At 37.5% G+C, this 16,565-nt stretch overlaps 3 protein-coding genes across 3 annotated transcripts; 1 reads left to right on the top strand and 2 right to left on the bottom strand.

Annotated features, from left to right (window-relative positions):
* Window positions 1–581: 581 nt before the first annotated feature.
* LOC142612239 (uncharacterized) lies at window positions 582–2,151 on the bottom strand. Its single transcript, XM_075784358.1, has 2 exons — window positions 2,148–2,151; window positions 582–1,663 (listed from the first exon to the last, which is right to left on the bottom strand). The coding sequence occupies exons 1-2, from the start codon at window positions 2,149–2,151 to the stop codon at window positions 582–584; spliced, it is 1,086 nt and encodes a 361-aa protein (XP_075640473.1).
* On the top strand, window positions 2,073–9,940 carry LOC142612238 (uncharacterized). The gene is made up of 3 exons (XM_075784357.1): window positions 2,073–3,476; window positions 8,753–8,969; window positions 9,408–9,940. Exons 1-3 carry the CDS (start codon window positions 2,258–2,260, stop codon window positions 9,847–9,849), a joined length of 1,878 nt encoding a protein of 625 aa, XP_075640472.1. The 5' UTR covers window positions 2,073–2,257; the 3' UTR covers window positions 9,850–9,940.
* A 1,787-nt stretch (window positions 9,941–11,727) lies between these two features.
* Window positions 11,728–13,226, bottom strand: LOC142612806 (uncharacterized). The gene has a single exon (XM_075784964.1). The coding sequence runs from the start codon at window positions 13,120–13,122 to the stop codon at window positions 11,911–11,913; it is 1,212 nt and encodes a 403-aa protein (XP_075641079.1). The 5' UTR covers window positions 13,123–13,226; the 3' UTR covers window positions 11,728–11,910.
* Window positions 13,227–16,565: the final 3,339 nt, after the last annotated feature.

Here is a 16,565-nt window from a genome sequence, read left to right as displayed (position 1 = left end):
CATCCCGGGAGGTGATTGAACAACAATGCACCTAAAGACTCAAGCTTTTACCTATGTTGACACAAAGAATATGAGCAGTGAAAGAGAGGAAAAGGAGAGTAATACTGCAATGGCACTTCAATGGAGGATGATATGATAATCCAATTAAATGAGTTTATTTCATCTAAAGTAGCAGCCTATAAAAAGAGGGCCTGTTATCGGACACTAAAGAAGGCATGAAACAGTCCTGCAATTAAGTAACATTGCAAACTGCCATTTTGCTCATCCATTCACATGTTATTGTAACCAAGTGAACAAGGGGGTCATGTAGCAACAAGTAATTTGAGCAATAAATACTATACTAGAAACTATAAAATGCAACTATCTTCTTAAATCAAGCTTTGTAAACTCAAGACATCTTGTAGTACTAATTCGCTGCCAATGTGCCAAACAAAATCCCAAAACCCATGTCAATATTCTTGTTGGATAGCTCAAGTAGAAGTGCACTAGTAGGTAAAGTAATATAGATGAATCATTCATTAAATCTAAAAACAGCGGAAAACAGGAAAGAAACAAGTACTTTGACTTCAAAAATGAACATGCTACAATGGTTTAATTTCAGACATTCTCTCTGATCCAATTCCTAGATCCAGAAGATCTGACTTTCCTTGATAGACCTCCAACAGTTGAGGGATATTTTGCTGAAATTTGGTCACATAGTTCTCCAAGAAGTCTTTCTCCTTTCGTCTTAAGATAGTGAATAGTGCCGAATCTTTCTTCACCAACCCCTTGGATAACAAGATCTGAAAAACTGAGCACCGAGGTATAGTTCTCTTCTCCAAGCTGAAAAGTAAAACTATTGGATTTCTGGAAATATGTTCTGAAGGCCAACCCATTCTATTCACAAGGAAGTCCATTGCTTTGGTGATCCTCTCTTCAGTTAAACACATACAACCCGGATGCTTTTTGAATGCTAAGAGAGTCTGATCCTTGGACCAACCCCACCTCTGATACACCTCAAACCTGTGCTCCCAGTTCACTTTTCTTAATGAAGCAAGTACATGAATTGCATGGATAAAAGCTGATTTTTTGGGGTTGAATCCTAAATTTTTTACCTCCTTGACAATCTCATCAAACTTAGCATGCCTAACGAATGCTGTAGAAGGAAAACAACTCAATAAGAGACAGATGGAAGACTGAGGCACTCCAATTTCTCTTAAGATTGCCAAGTTGGGAGCAAGATTCTTTTGTACATCCTGAGAAAGACCCCGGCGAGCTAGCTTGAAAGTTTTAGCAACTTTTTCATCCCTAACAACTATACTCTTGAAGAAGTCATACAAGGGCATAAGATGATTCTTAATGCTTCTACCCAGTACAGATGGACAAGCTGAGATTATGTTAGCACATTCTGAGTCAGAAAGCCCAATAGAACCTAAAAACTCAAATTTGGGCAGAAGGGTCTTCGCAGGATCTGACAAAAGCAAATATGGCTCAGCCTTGACAACTTTAGAGATCTGGGCATTGGTGAATCCATGGTTCTTGAGAAGATTAAGAACCAAATTTGGTCTCTCAGAAGTCTCAAAATTTACCCTTTGAGATGCATGTTTAGCCCTTTCTAAAGACAACCCACATGAGATTACAAGGAATGACACAGTAAAATTGTGTTTTTTATCATCTATGAGACCTGATGAGAAATAATTGACAACAAATAAGGGAATTTGAGGAAAACCCAGATGGGAAGCTCGGCATAGCAATACACCTACTAGGTACTACTAAAATTTGTAGTCTTTCACAAAGAATACCAAACATAATTTTGACTCACCGGTGTTTGGCTATGTAAGCTTCAACTATAGGAAGAACCCTCTTCCAGATATTGATGGAGAACAGCTTCAATTTGATAATAAAGGCTGTATCTTGCTTCGTTGGCCACCCCTTATGACAGTGAAGAGAGAAGCCCCAGGCACACAAAGTTCAAAACCCGGAAACTTTGAGCTAAACAAATAACTGTAAAATAAACGGCACAAAACATTTATACTTTATTATACAGTTCCTTTAAACGACACACCTTTTACACATAAACGACACACAACGTTTATATACCCTGTCCCCAAACCCTTCCTGCCCAAAATAGTCTCTTTTTTTCTCAATCAGTTCTGGGATTTACATACCCATGAAGCATAATGCATAGCTCAGTGGCCACTAGTCCCGAAGGATTAATCAGACAATCGAACTCGCCCAGTTGAAGCTGATTCAGGCAAACTCGGTGAGAGAGTCAATTATGTTTGCTTTTCTCTCTTCAAGACAGCTACTTTTTATCACACATAGGAATAGGAGGACCCAATTTCAATTGGGTCTTCTTCAGAAAACTGCTTTCTTTAGCATCAAATCATTTTCTTCATTAGGTTTATCTGAACCAAAACAACAAACTGAAGCTCAAAGACATTCTTTTACAGTGTCTTATCTCATAAACTCATGTGGGTTCTCACCAAAATCTGCTCTTTTAGCATCCCAAAAGGTACACTTTGAAAACCCGGATAAACCAGATTCAGTGCTTAATCTTCTCAAACAGAATGGATTCAACGATACCCACATCACAAAACTTATCAGGCAATTCCCACAGTTTCTTTTATTTGATCCTAAGAATACCCTTTTGCCCAAAATTGAGTTTTTCCGTTCAATAGGGATTTCAACCTCTGACCTACCTGGAATCCTCAGTACAAGCCCTGACCTACTGAAAAGGAGCTTGAAGAACCATCTTATTCCTTGCTATGATATCCTCAAGAGTTTGCTTGTTGAGAATGAGAAGGTCATTAAAACTTTGCGGCGCTCGCATTGGTCTTTACAATACATAACTATCAGTATTGTTCCAAATGTTGAACTTCTGAGAGAAGTTGGAGTGCCTCAATCCAACATCTCTTTCTTGGTGACTACTTGTCCCTTTGTAGCATCCATCCAACCTAGTAAGTTAGTAAAAGCTATCCAGGAGGTTAAGGAAATGGGTATTGATCCTTCTAAAATTGTGTTTGTGCAAGCAATCGTTGTGGTTTTGACATTAAAAAAACCAATATGGGAATATAAATTTGAGATTTTCAAGAGGTGGGGTTGGTCTAAGGAGGATACTCTCCTAGCATTTAAAAAGGATCCAAATTTTATGCGATTATCAGAGAAGAATATCATGAAAACAATGAATTTCCTTGTGAATAAATTGGGACGGCCATCAACAGATATTGCTAGAAATCCTGTGGTTCTGCATTTAAGCTTGGAGAAGAGGATTATCCCTAGGTGTTCAGTACTTCAAATTTTGGTTGCCAAGGATTTGGTCAAGGATGGTTTGAGCTTTTCATCTTTCTTATTTTTGAATGAGAAGTCCTTTTTGGAGAAGTATGTGAGCAAATTTCAGGACATTTCTCCTCAATTGTTGAGTTTGTATCAAAATAAAATGGATCTTCTGGATGTAGAAATTCAATTTGAGAAGGTAGGTGAGCCTAAACAGTTGTAACATTTTGTTTTCAATATAATGTTATTCTTGACGTTGATGGTCACACCTGTTGCAAGATTTCAAATAAATGGAGTCTTTGGACAATCTTGTTCTCTTAACAAGTCACTCACTCACTCTAATGCAGATAGAGCTAAAAGTAGTATTCTCGAATTGGGAACTCATGTATCTGGCTTCTATTTTTCCTTTATAATTAAAAATGCCACTTTAGTATATGTGACTCAAAACTCAGTTGTCATAATTTACTATGTTTGGTACATCTTTAAGCATGTTGATTTGCATTATCAATGTGTATGGCTGTGAATTGTGTTGATGTTCAGTATTTAAATTTTTCTAGTGTGATTACAGACTCATCTATTATAGGAATGCTTCATTACCACTGTCTAGTCTTGAATCACTGACTCTGTACATACTGTCCTTTGAATTTTGTATTATTTTTTTGTTTAGCATGCTTTGGTTTTAACTTGTCAAGTGTTGTCAGTTAGAGACTTCGAGGCAAATCAAAATTTTCTTACCTTAATATTTTCAGAAATGCACTAACAGTCTTAAGTTGAATATATATTTTGACAACGGTTAAAACACTTGCATGCTCCATATGCTGCCCCCGCAGCTCCAACCCATGCTCTCCCCTTGCTCCCCAAAGCACTAGTACTTGGGGAGGTACCAACTTGCACAAATGGTGTGGTGGTCCTTAAGTTAAATAATTCAATGTCGTGTAGCTTGGGGAAGCAGCTGGGCACTGGGCAATGGGCAATGACAAGTTCCATTTGCATTGGGGAAGCAGCTTTTGGTTTACTACTGGAGAGTGGTGTGGGTTGGGGACGATATTTTGGAGACTTTGGTTGGGATTGAATATTAATTGCTTGTTCCTGCTGTGATAAACGTTTGGGTGTCAAAGATTGGAATGTAGGCATGAGGTATAGAAGGGTAACCTGTTAACAGCCAATAAAGAATAGGGTTTTTGGAAGCCCAATTGTGAATTAATGGTGATTGAGACTTGAGAGAGCAGCTGGTTTGGGATGGTTGTGTTCATGGTTCTATTAAGGATAGTTTTATATATGTTTTTTTGTATAAGCAATCTAACTAAAATTGCATTTTGGTTAACGGGTTAATAATCCAATGTGGATCATTTTTTGTTGTTAGTTAAGCATATTTTAGCTAGACTAGCCGCTTGGCTATTCCAATGCTAAGCTTTTATCTTATGTAGGTAGACAGGGTGCCATTTGACTATTTGAGCTATGCAGTATGAAGGTTTACTTTACATCAGTGTTTATAGACATAAGGATGATGGCAATGATGGTGAGTGGGAGCTGGGCTGAGTCAGATATTTCTGAAGGGTTTACTATGTGAAGTGTTGGGGAGAAATTGGGCTTTTGCCCTTATTTTGCAAAAAATCTAGCAATATATCTTTGTTTTGAAACTATTTAGGTTCGTGTCCCTGTTTTGAAACTCGATTTTCTCAAAATTGAGTTTCAATGTAAAACTCGATTTTTAGAAAATTGAGTTATGCCAAATCAAACATTAAAAAAAAAAAATTGTGGAATCGAGTTCATGAAAGTTGAGTTCCAAAGTTCCATAATTTTTTTTTTTTTTTTTAAGTTTGATTGCCTATAACTCAATTTTCTACAAATCGAGTTTTACATTAAAACTCGATTTCCAAAATCAAATTTCAAAACAAGGACACAGACTTAAATAGTTTTAAAATAAGGACATATTGCTAGATATTTTAAAAAATAAGGGCAAAAGCCTCCCAAAGTAGGACCAAGCAAGGATATTAAAGGATGGTGATTGTTTTTAATGGATAGTGCACATAATTGGTCTTACCAAGACAAAATCGATTTGTTTTACTATGACTAATCTCACCCATGTTTTGTTTTTTTATTTAATCTTAAAATCGGTCACACTAAGACCAATTGCAACTTTTTTTATTGTTATTTTTTAAATCTCTCAATAGATCTTTCTGACACTGATTTTAACCATATATATTTTTGTTTGGACTTGGTTTAGGTCCAATGCATCCAATGCAATGGACCCAGTTAGATGGTGACACGTGCCTAAAAGTGGACACGCATTATCATCTCAACGATCCAGTGCCACTGGACACTAGACCTAAGCCTAACCCTTTTTGTTCCGATCTAAAGTCAGTCTCACTAATAAGACATATATTAACCATCTTTTTTTATTTATTTTAATCTTGAAATTTTTTCCATTAATACTAATGTCAACTTCTTCTCCAAAAAAAAAAAAAAAACTGATTTCAACTATTTCAAATCTATTTTAGCCAATTCCCTCACTTTTTTAGCCTTATCTTCAACACGTGTCATTTATTTTAGCCAATTCCCTCACTTGCATGTCTTCTAGATAAAAATTAGAAGAAATTAAATGATTCAATAGGAAATAATCTTATCATATTATGGAAATCCAACCTAATATTAGGGGTGTCAATTCGGGTTAGCGTGTCGGGTTCGTGTCGAGGTAGAGGTATTCGACTAAATGGCTCAACCCTAACCCGACCCATTTAATAATCGTGTCATGATCCTTCAACCATAACCCGACCTGTTAATAAGGCGGATTGACCTAACCTAACCTATTTGACACGCTGAATAAACGAGTCGTGTTGGGTTGACACGAATGTAACACAACCCATTTTAACCTGCATAACATTAAATATAACATCTATCTAGAAATAATTTTTTTTACATCCCAAAAGTAGTGCATACACTTCAAGTCTTCAACCCACATGCAAAATAATATAGTTCAACAAATATATAACATTCATCTAGAAATAAGTTCTTTACACTCCAAAAGAAGTGCATACACTTCAGAGACAAAGAGAGAGAAAGCAATAACCGATTTAAGAGTTGACACTTTGAGTTTGAGAATTGGGCATGAGGAGAGTAGTGTAAGGTCGCAATTTGTACCTAAGCCCAATAAAAAGGAGGGTATATGCCCAAAGAGCCCAATACAATAAATTTATAGAATGTGGGTCAGAACTCTTATTTCTAATGAGCTTAGATGGTAACAATAATGGCACAGGATTACAAAACAACAAGGATGAACGAGTTTATATGATGAAACTTATCCTTGGACTCAAGCTAAGGACCAGATGCTTATATTTCTCCCCACTTAAAAATTAATTACCAATATCCAGTCTATAGTGTTTTTCTTCTTATTTCTCGACCTCCTCTTCTCCGAGGCCTCCTTCCTTCTTATACTTCATCATTGCTCTCCACGTATAGATCTAGACTGCTAACATGGATATTTGTCCCATCAGCACTTTTCTGAAGTCTTTAGGTAACAGTTGTAAGACTAAGAATCACTGTTCAGATATCACTTCCTCATTAATGCAGCCAGAAACTTAGGTACAGAGCATTCAATGCGGTGGTAGCAGCTTTCTCTAAGATATTTCCCAACTTTTCTTGCTCTCTTTGCCCCCATGAAACATATCTTCATCTTCAAAACCTCCTATAGGATCATTCTAGTCAACATGACTTACCATCCGACCTCCATCTCAACTAGCTCAGGATGTACCCCTCCTCGGATTATTTACATTCGCTTCGTCCGCCATATTTGCTCTTGGGTCTGCAAGTTTGATATCATTATTACCATCAATCCGTCCTCAGACCAAGCCCATGGCTCAAAAACGTATCTTAGGCCTTTTATCCCACAATTAGTACGATTGAAATTTAAAAAAAAAAAAAAAAAAAAGAAGAAGATATTTATAAGAAGGTTTAGAGATTTAGCGTTTATAGGGTTTAGAGATTTAGGGTTTGTAAAGTTTCATTTTTTAATTATATCTCTTGTAAATTTTTGTAATTACTCACTTTTCTTTTTAAATTTAAAATAAATGTTGGATATAAAAGGTATTAACAAATCTAAAATAAAATGAATATGTATTTGTTATATGAGTTAAACGGGTTGTGTTAAGTAGGTCATTTTGGGTTGACCCAAATAAATTGACGTGTCAAATGTGTTTATTGCGAGTTACACGGGTTAACCTACTTATGACACGTTTCTTATCATGTCGCTTTCGGGTAGACCCGTTTATGATCCAAACTCATTAAGTCTCAACCCTAACCCAAAAAAACCCGTGTTGAGTTCGTGTTGTGTTTGTAGGTTAGGTCCAACATTGACACCCCTATAAAATATGATAGTATTTTTGCTTTTATACCCCAAAGCTTTTAAAAGCTGTAAAATAAAATTTGGTCTTTGAGAATAGAGATGGCAAGAACTCTTTGCTCGGCTTAATCTGTACAATCTTGCTTGGATTTTTCCAACCCCAAAGAGGTGAGGGTAGGAATGGCTTTTGCTCGCCCTACCTCGAATGCATATATATTTAAATTATTTTATAATTATAGTTTAAATTTAATAGAATACATTCAAATCTGTCTCAAATTGGACCTGCCTTGCTCTTGATCCTATTGAGTTTTCCCCTTCCGAAGAGGCGAGGGATCTGCACCTATAATAAGTACCTGAGAAGAAACTCTTTTCTGTTTTTCCTTTTTTCTTTTTTCTTTTTTCTTTTTTCTTTTTTTTTTCTTTTTTCTTTTTTGAGAAAGAGGGAGAGAAGGGGGGAAAAAAAACCAATTTTATTTAGGGCTTTGGCACTTACGTTGGTTTCCCTATAGCTAATTAGCGATGCTTTACTTAACCTTTATCAAATGTTGTGGATGAAATTTTGGATTTCTATAGTCAATTACAATAATTTGAATCAGATAATAAGCCCAATAAGAAAGAAAACAAGCTTTATGGCAAAAAAAAGAAAGAAAACAAACTTGGTGCTCCCGTCTCAACAATCTGAAGTCCTCTTGCTAAACTGAGGCGATCCTAGCAACGACTTCAAGGCTTTGGCTTTGAGTCTATCTGAGCTTTAACGTGATAGCTGCCTAAACCTAAAACTGTCGGAGTCTCAAGGACTCTCAAGTCGAGACTAGTGGGATTTGAGATTAACCTTGAAGAGGGTCACGTGAGTAGCTCAGTCCCAAACCAAAAGTCTCTTTTCCTCTCTCTCTCTCTCTCTCTCTCTCTCTCTCACAGTTCTAAGATTCACATGCCCATGAATCGTAATGCATATCTCAGTGGCCATTGTTCCCTGAAGGAGTAATCAGACAATCAAGCCCGCAGCTGAAGCTGATTCAGGCAAACTTGGTGAGTCAATTATGTTTGCTTTTCTCTCTTCAAGACGGTTACTTTTTATCACACATAGGAACAGGAGGACCCAATTGGGTCTTCTTCAGAAAAATGCTTTCTTTTTTATCAAATCATTTACATCATTAGGTTTATCTGAACCAGAACAACAAAATGAAGCCCAAAGACATTCTTTTACAGTGTCTTATCTCATAAACTCATGTGGGTTCTCACCAAAATCTGCTCTTTCAGCATCCAAAAATGTACACTTTGAAAACCCGGATAAACCAGATTCAGTGCTTAATCTTCTCAAACGGAATCGATTCAACGATACCCACATCACAAAACTTATCAAGATAAACCCAAGGTTCCTTTCATCTGATCCTAAGAAGACCCTTTGCCCAAAATTGAGTTTTTCCTTTCTATAGGGATTTCAAGCTCCGACCTGCCTAGAACTCTCGCTTCAAACCCTGACCTAGTGCAAAGGAGCTTAAACAACGTTCTTATTCCCTGCTATAATTTCCTCACGAGTCTGCTTGTTGAGAAGGAGAAGGACATTACAACTTTGAAGCGCTCGCGTTGGTCTTTACATTACATGACTATCTGTATGGTTCCAAATGTTGAACTTCTGAGAGAAGGTGGAGTGCCTCAATCCAGCATCTCTTTCTTGGTGACTACTTGTCCCTTCGTAGCATCCACAGAACCTAGTAAATTTATAAAAGCCGTCCAGGAGGTTAAGGAAATGGGTGTTGATCCTTCTAAAATTGTATTTGTGCAAGCAATCATAATGGTTTTGTCATTAAAGAAACCAATGTGGGAATATAAACTCGAGATTTTCAAGGAGGTGGGGTTGGTCTAAGGAGGATACTCTCATAGCATTTAAAAAGGATCCAAGTTTTATGGGATTATCAGATAAGAATATCATGAAAAAAATGAATTTCCTTGTGGATAAATTGGGACGGCCATCAACCGATATTGCCAGAAATCCTGTGGTTCTGCATTTAAGCTTGGAGAAGAGGATTATCCCTAGATGTTCAGTAATTCAAATTTTGATTGCCAAGGATCTGGTCAAGGATGATCTTAGCTTTTCATCTTTCTTACTAGTGAATGAGAAGTCGTTTTTGAAGAAATATGTGAGCAAATTTCAGGACTTTGCTCCCCAATTGTTGAGTTTGTATCAAAATAAGATGGATCTTCTGGATGTAGAAATTCAATTTGAGAAGGTAGGTGAGACTAAACAGCTGTAACTTTTTTATTTCAATATAATGTTATTCTTGACGTTGATGATCATCGTTGCTTGTTTTTGTATTTATTAGATATTGGATTTGCATTAACCCATATTTTTTTAACATATCTAGGTAATTTCCAAATAACAACCTAAATTATTATGCTTTTACATATGTTAAAAATTTTTCAACAAAAGTCAGTATCTCTTATATGTTACTAGATTTGCACATTAGCAAGCTACTAGCATTAGCATTAATATTTTCTTTAATCAACTTGCTCTGTGGTCCCTTGAAACACTCTGCTATGTACACCATTGCCAGCAACCTGAAATGCAGACAAGTATCTGCGGAGAAGGATCTGAAGAAACAACCTGAAATGCATTTTGGTTGTGTAATCCAGTTGGATTATACAAGTCCCGGAGCAGGTTGTATAATACACAAAAAGAAACAACAAATTATCTACAAGCAACAATGTCAATTACCCAGAAAAGTGAAAACTCTCCTAGAAAGTACAGACACCATTGGCACTGAACTACTGGAGAGTGATGATGTGTTTTTATGGAGTTCTAAAGAAAAGCAACGGGGTTGTTGAATCCTGTTGGGTTATACAAAGGCAAGAACAGAAGCAAAGCTTATTTCTACAAACACCACTGAAAATTTTCTATAATAACTGAGGGTGGGTTGGGGACAATATATTGGAGACTTTGGTTGGGAATTGGGATTGAATATTAATTGCTTGTTCCTGCTGTGATAAGTGTTTGGGTGTCAAAGATTGGAATGTAGGTATGAGATATAGGAGGGAAGCCTGTCAACAGCCAATAAAAAATGGGGTCTTTGGAAGCCCGATTGTAAGTTAAGCAGCTGGTTTAGGATGGTTGTGTTCATGGTTTTATTAAGGATACTTCATATTTGTTTATCACTTAAAAATATATATATATATATATATATATTTTATTTTGTATTTTTGGATTAGCACTCTTAACTAAAATGCATTTTGGTTACTGGGTTAATAATCCAATGTGGATAATTTTTTGGACTTGCTAAGCGTATTTTAGCTAGACGAGCCGGTTGGCTATTCCAATGCTATGCTCTTACCTTATGTAGGTAGACAGGGTGCCATTTGACTATTTGAGCTATGCAGTATGAGGGTTTACTTACATGAGTGTTTATAGACATGAGGTTGATGGCAATGATGGTGAGTGGGAGCTGGGCTGAGTCAGATAATCTGACTCAGATTGTTTATTAAGTGTTTAATTGCTAGGTGAAGTTGGCTCCCAAAGTAGGACCAAGTATATGAAGGGATAGTGATTGTTTTTTATGAATAGTAGTGCACTGTGCACAGGCTTAAATTACTTAAACTATTCCTTAAGATTTTTCAATTCTAACATTCAGCGACATTCATCATTTCTGTTGGAAACTTAACCTACTTTAAAACTTTGAAATTGGTCTTACCTAGACAGAATCGATTTGTTTTACTAAGACATATTTCATCCATGTTTTATTTATTTATTTATTTGATCTTAAAAATGGTCTCACTAAGACCGATTGCAACCAGAAGTTCAGTGCCAATGGTGTGACCTGGTTTGAATTTTGAACAATAAATCTAAAGACAACAAATGTCATAGCTCTTTTCATAACTTTTGAGATGGTATGTTATAATTGGTGTATAATAAGAGGAATGTCAGATTGTCGATGATGGTTCCATATGAAAATAATGTTATACTAATCATGGTCTTCCATCTCAACAAATTGCTGAGTAAAATTGTGAAACTTATTGTATTTGTAGCATCGTTGAAATTTGAATCCAAGTATTTCGGCAGTTTTGAATTCTGATTCAGGTTGTCAATAGAAAGCTATTGCAAATACCACTGATAAATGGACAACAAACATAAAGCCAGATTAAAAAACAAAGCTATCGTATTTCTCAGACTCACAACATCACCACATGTACATTGCATATTTGAACAAATTAGTGGCCAAAAAACAAGCAACTTTCCGTCAGTGGAGACAAGAATTTTACTTTGACTTGCAACACTAACAGGCTAGACACTAATAATCTCATTCTCTCCCCATTCTACATGTTCAAATGATGCTTTCAAGATACACCTTCCCTTGATACACACTCATCAATTGAGGTATTTCCTCCTGAAATCTGGTCACAAATCTCTCCAAGAACGACTCTTCAACAGGCAGCAACACAGTAGTTAAGCTCATATCTTTCTTTACCAATCCCTTCAATGACAAAACTTGAATAACTGAACACCTCGGAACAATTCTCCTCTCCAAGCTGAAAAGCAAAACTACAGGGCATTTGGCAATCATTTTAGATGGCCACCCCATCTTGTTCACAAAAAAATCCATAGCTCTCATTATTTTCTTCTCTGACAAAATCATACAATGAGGGTGCTTCCTAAAAGCCAAAAGAATCTCATCCTTAGACCAACCCCACCTCCTATAAACCTCATAACACCTTTCCCATATGGATTTGTTACCTTTGCCAGATATAGCGTGTATAGCTAACACAAATGTTGATTTCATCGGATCAAACCCCATTTCCTTAACCTCATTTACAATGTGACCAAAATTATCATGCTTTTGCATCAAAGCCTCAGGAAAATGAGATAACAACAACACAATACAAGACTCAGGCACACCTAGCTCCCTCAAAAACGCAATATTTGGTATCAAATTCTTTGTATGATCTTCAAGGAAAATCCATGAGGTGCGCTTCAAAGCAGTAACAATCTTTTTATCGCTTGAAAGCACACTCTTGAGGAAGTTATAACAGGGTACAATTTGGTTCTCCAAGCTCCTAGTCAAAAGGGTTGGGTCAGCAGTGAGAACTCTAGCAAGGTCAGTGCTTGAAGCACCTATAGAGTGGAAAAACTCAAGCTTGGGCAAAAGGGTATTCTCAGGATCAGCCAAAAGAAGCAGAGGGCGTTTCCTGATAAGATTTGAGATCTGGGTTTGGGAGAATCCATGGTTTCTTAAAAGGGCCAAGACAGAGTTTGCTTTTTCTGGGGTTTGCAAGTGTACCTTTTGGGATACCAGAGAAGCTGTCTCTGGAAGCAACCCACATGAGTTTATGAGGTAAGAGATTGTGGAAGTTTGTTGGTTTGTAGAGATTTTTGAAGTGATGGGTTTGTGAAGTGAGTGATGCTGATGAGAGAAACAAAGTTGGGTTTTTGAATATCCTATAAATGGTTTGGTTGGCAATGGTTTCTTGGAGAGAAATATGCAAGAAGTTGTAGGACAATCAAATCTCAGAAACTGGAAATTCTGGATTGGTTCCATGTTAGAATGAGTGGATGACAGAGATCAATTGGTTTTTGAACATTTTGTCGTTCAAAAAACACTCACGAGGACTCTTTGTTTTTTCCCTGGCCACGTTAGAATGAGTGGATGACAAAGATCAATTGGTTTTTGTACTTTTTGTCATTCAAAAATCAATCACCAAGAGTATCCACATCAGTTCTTTCATTTTACACATTCACTTTTACACTAAAAACTCACTTTTTTTATTTTACACATCCAATTTTACAAAACACCCACATCAGTTCATCAATCCTACCACCTTTTTTAATTAAATAATCAATTCTCTTCAATTTTTTATTATTTTCCTAACTACCGGATATAATTAGCGCTCTCTCTCTCTATCTCCCTATTCATTTCTGATTTTTGCTTTCTCTCTCTCCATACCCATCTCTCCAACTCTCCCTTTCCCTCTCCCTTTCCCTCTCAATCAACTCTCCCTCTCCCTCTCCCTCTCGATCAACTCCCACTCTGATCACGAGCTCAGATCAGCTCTCCCTCTCCGATCACGAGCTCAGATCACCTCTTTCTCTCCGATCCCGAGCTCCGATCACCTCTCCCTCTCCGATCACGAGCTCCGATCGCCGATCCGCGAGCTCCAATCGCAATTCGCGAGCTTCGATCTGGCATCCGTGAGCTCCGATCCACGGCAAGACCCACAAGCTCCGACCAGTCAAGCACCGATCTGTGATTGTGTATGTCTGTGTTTTTTTTTTTTTTTGTGTGCAAAGTGTATCCCTGTGTATATTCTGTGTTGAGAAAAAGATGAGAAAATTGAGTTGGTTGAGCACGAATCAGAGAGATAAAAAAAGGAGCGAAGGAGAAAATGATAAAATATTGTATAAACGAGCTACAGTAGCCGTGTGTATTTACACGGTTACTGTAGCTCGTGGATGGTTTTGAATGATTTTACATAGTTTTAACTCCACTGATGTAGGAGATTTTTTGCTCAAAATGTGTAAAATTGAGGAATTTTTGTATTATACATGACTATCCACCAACTGATGTAGATGCTTTAAGACTCTGTTTTTTCCCTGGCCTTTTGGGCTTCATTTGGTAATGCGGCAACTTTTAGCTTGTTCGATGACATAGTTTCGACTCAATAAATATTATTTTGTAATGAATACTAATATTATTTGTTAAGGCGTAATGGAAGTAATGAGAGGTTTTTTTTTTTTTTTTTTTTTTGTAAACAAGATAATTTCATCAACTAAAAAACATCTCTTCGCTCATACATAGTCCCAACAGTATCAAGGTTAATCAAAAGAGAAACATAAGCAGAGAGAATGGAGAATTACAAAATCTTGAGACAGTAAGGCGCTTCTTTGAGCAAGGGCTCGGCACACTTATTTGCTTCCCTATAACAATGTTGTATTCCAGCCCTTGGGATCTTCTACAAGCCTTCTTTACAGTCTGCAATGATCACATCATTTCCGAATGGTCTTTCTCTACCATTTTGCATCAAATTCACCACAAGCTTATCATCCTTTTCAATTATGATATCAGTCAAATTTAAATCAATGCAAAGGTTGATCACATTCTGTAGTGCCCATAACTCCGTACCCACACTGGTGGTATGTCCAATGGCCCTAGCGTAACCACTCACCCATTCTCCACGGGAGTTACGAATGATACCTCCTCCACCAACTCTGCCCGAATTTCCCAATGTTTGAATTCAATTTAAACCAGTTGTTCGAGGGAGGATGCCACTGCACCTGGATGACTGATAACAAGCGTTGGAGCCTTTCATTCAAGCCAAAAGCAAATTTAGAAGCTTTTGCTAGAGTTTCCACCTTTAAGGATTTTTGAGTGGATAAATCTCTAAAAATCGCTTTGTTGAGCCTGAGCCAGAGGCACCAAACACCGAAAGGGAAGAGAATGCTCCAAGATATGCCAGAGGTGGAAGCATGATGAGTGGTACAGTTAATTCGAAGCCAATCCACCAAATTAACACCGTAGAACGTATTGGGATGGATAGGAACAGGAAAAGAGTCCCAAAAGCCCCTAGCTAGAGGGCAATCTCTCAATATGTGGATGATTGATTCAACTTCCGCATTACATAATGGACAAGAGATGGGAATAGATAACCCCTTTGCACCAAGAATTTCTCTCGCTAGAATACCTTTATGAAGGCATTGCCATAGGAAGCACTTAATCTTGGGTAGTGTGAGAACTTTCCAAACCCAATTTCCCATGAAGGGCTCATACAAGGGGGAGTCATGGTCTGCACAAGCCAGATTATAAGCTCCTTTTAGGTCAAATTCCCCATTAGGTGATGAACACCAAGAAATACGATCTACACATGTCGCTGCCATTGGCATAGGAGTTGCTTTAATATTCTGACTTAAGGAATTTGGAAAGACAAAAGAAATACCTCCCAAGTTCCAGAAATTTTGCTACATAAACATTCCTAAGGAGCAAAGACTCCTCATTTCTTTGAAAAGGACCTGCAACGAGGCTTCTACGGGGACCATCACTAAACCACTTGTCATGCCAAAAGGATAAGCTGCTATCTTTACCCACTATCCATTTTATACCCTTCTTGAATATTGGTTCTCATCTCTTGAGGGCAATCCAAATGGGAAAGCAAGATCTGGATTTGTTTAGGGGCTGCCTAGTGTACTTATGGGAGATAAATCTATCCCAAGGGGAATCTTTTTCTAGATGAAAACGCCAATTGAGTTTAGCAAGCAAGGCTGAGTTCCTTTCCTTGGTTGATTGAAGGCCAAGACCACCATCTACCTTAGGTTTAGTGATTTTTTTCCAGCTAACTAAATGGAGTTTCTTTTTACTCTCCGTCGTGCCCCAAATAAAATTGCGACAAAGTCTATCCACAGTTTGAGTTACCTTTGCAGGAAGGGCATTACATTGCATGACATAATTTGGGATAGTGGATAGTGTAGCTTGAGTCAAAATAAGTCTCCCGACAAAAGATAGTAGATGAGTTTTCCAACCCGCTAAACGACTTTGAACACGCTCAATTACAGTACCAAAATCTTGACGAATCGCCGTGTGTTTTATGGGGAAGCCAAGATATTTCCCCAAGGAAGGGGTAAACCTAAACTCTAGGATGTTGCACAGCTCTTCCTTGTAATGCTAAGATAGATTAGGGGAGAAATAAACACGGGATTTTTCTGTGCTCACCTTTTGGCCAGAAAGATCACAAAAGGTGTCTAAAACATCCCTCACATCCTGACAATTTTTAGTATCAGCCTTAGCAAAGAGGACTAGGTCGTTTGCAAAAAAGAGATGAGAAAAAGCTAGACCACCTCTAGAGGCCGGAATTGGATCCCAAAGCTTATCCTCACATTTTTCCAATATGAGAGCTACTAGCACTTCCATACACAGGATAAATAGATATGGAGAGAGGGGGTCCCCTTGCCTTATACCCCTTGATGGCTGGAATGGATCCAAAGCCCCACCAT

This window comes from Castanea sativa, chromosome 10, assembly GCF_040712315.1.
Source record: "Castanea sativa cultivar Marrone di Chiusa Pesio chromosome 10, ASM4071231v1".
In the NCBI taxonomy this organism is placed as follows: domain Eukaryota; kingdom Viridiplantae; phylum Streptophyta; class Magnoliopsida; order Fagales; family Fagaceae; genus Castanea; species Castanea sativa.
This window is presented reverse-complemented; position numbering and strand designations above follow the sequence as displayed.

Excerpts from the sequence above, each read along its gene's own strand:
- LOC142612238 (XM_075784357.1), top strand. The coding sequence starts at position 2,258 with ATGTTTGCTTTTCTCTCTTCAAGACAGCTACTTTTTATCACACATAGG. Across the intron at positions 3,477-8,752 it reads AGGTGAGCCTAAACAGTTGT|GTTTATCTGAACCAGAACAA; the intron begins AACATTTTGTTT and ends TTACATCATTAG. Across the intron at positions 8,970-9,407 it reads CTTATCAAGATAAACCCAAG|AAACCAATGTGGGAATATAA; the intron begins GTTCCTTTCATC and ends TTGTCATTAAAG.
- LOC142612806 (XM_075784964.1), bottom strand. The coding sequence starts at position 13,122 with ATGGAACCAATCCAGAATTTCCAGTTTCTGAGATTTGATTGTCCTACA.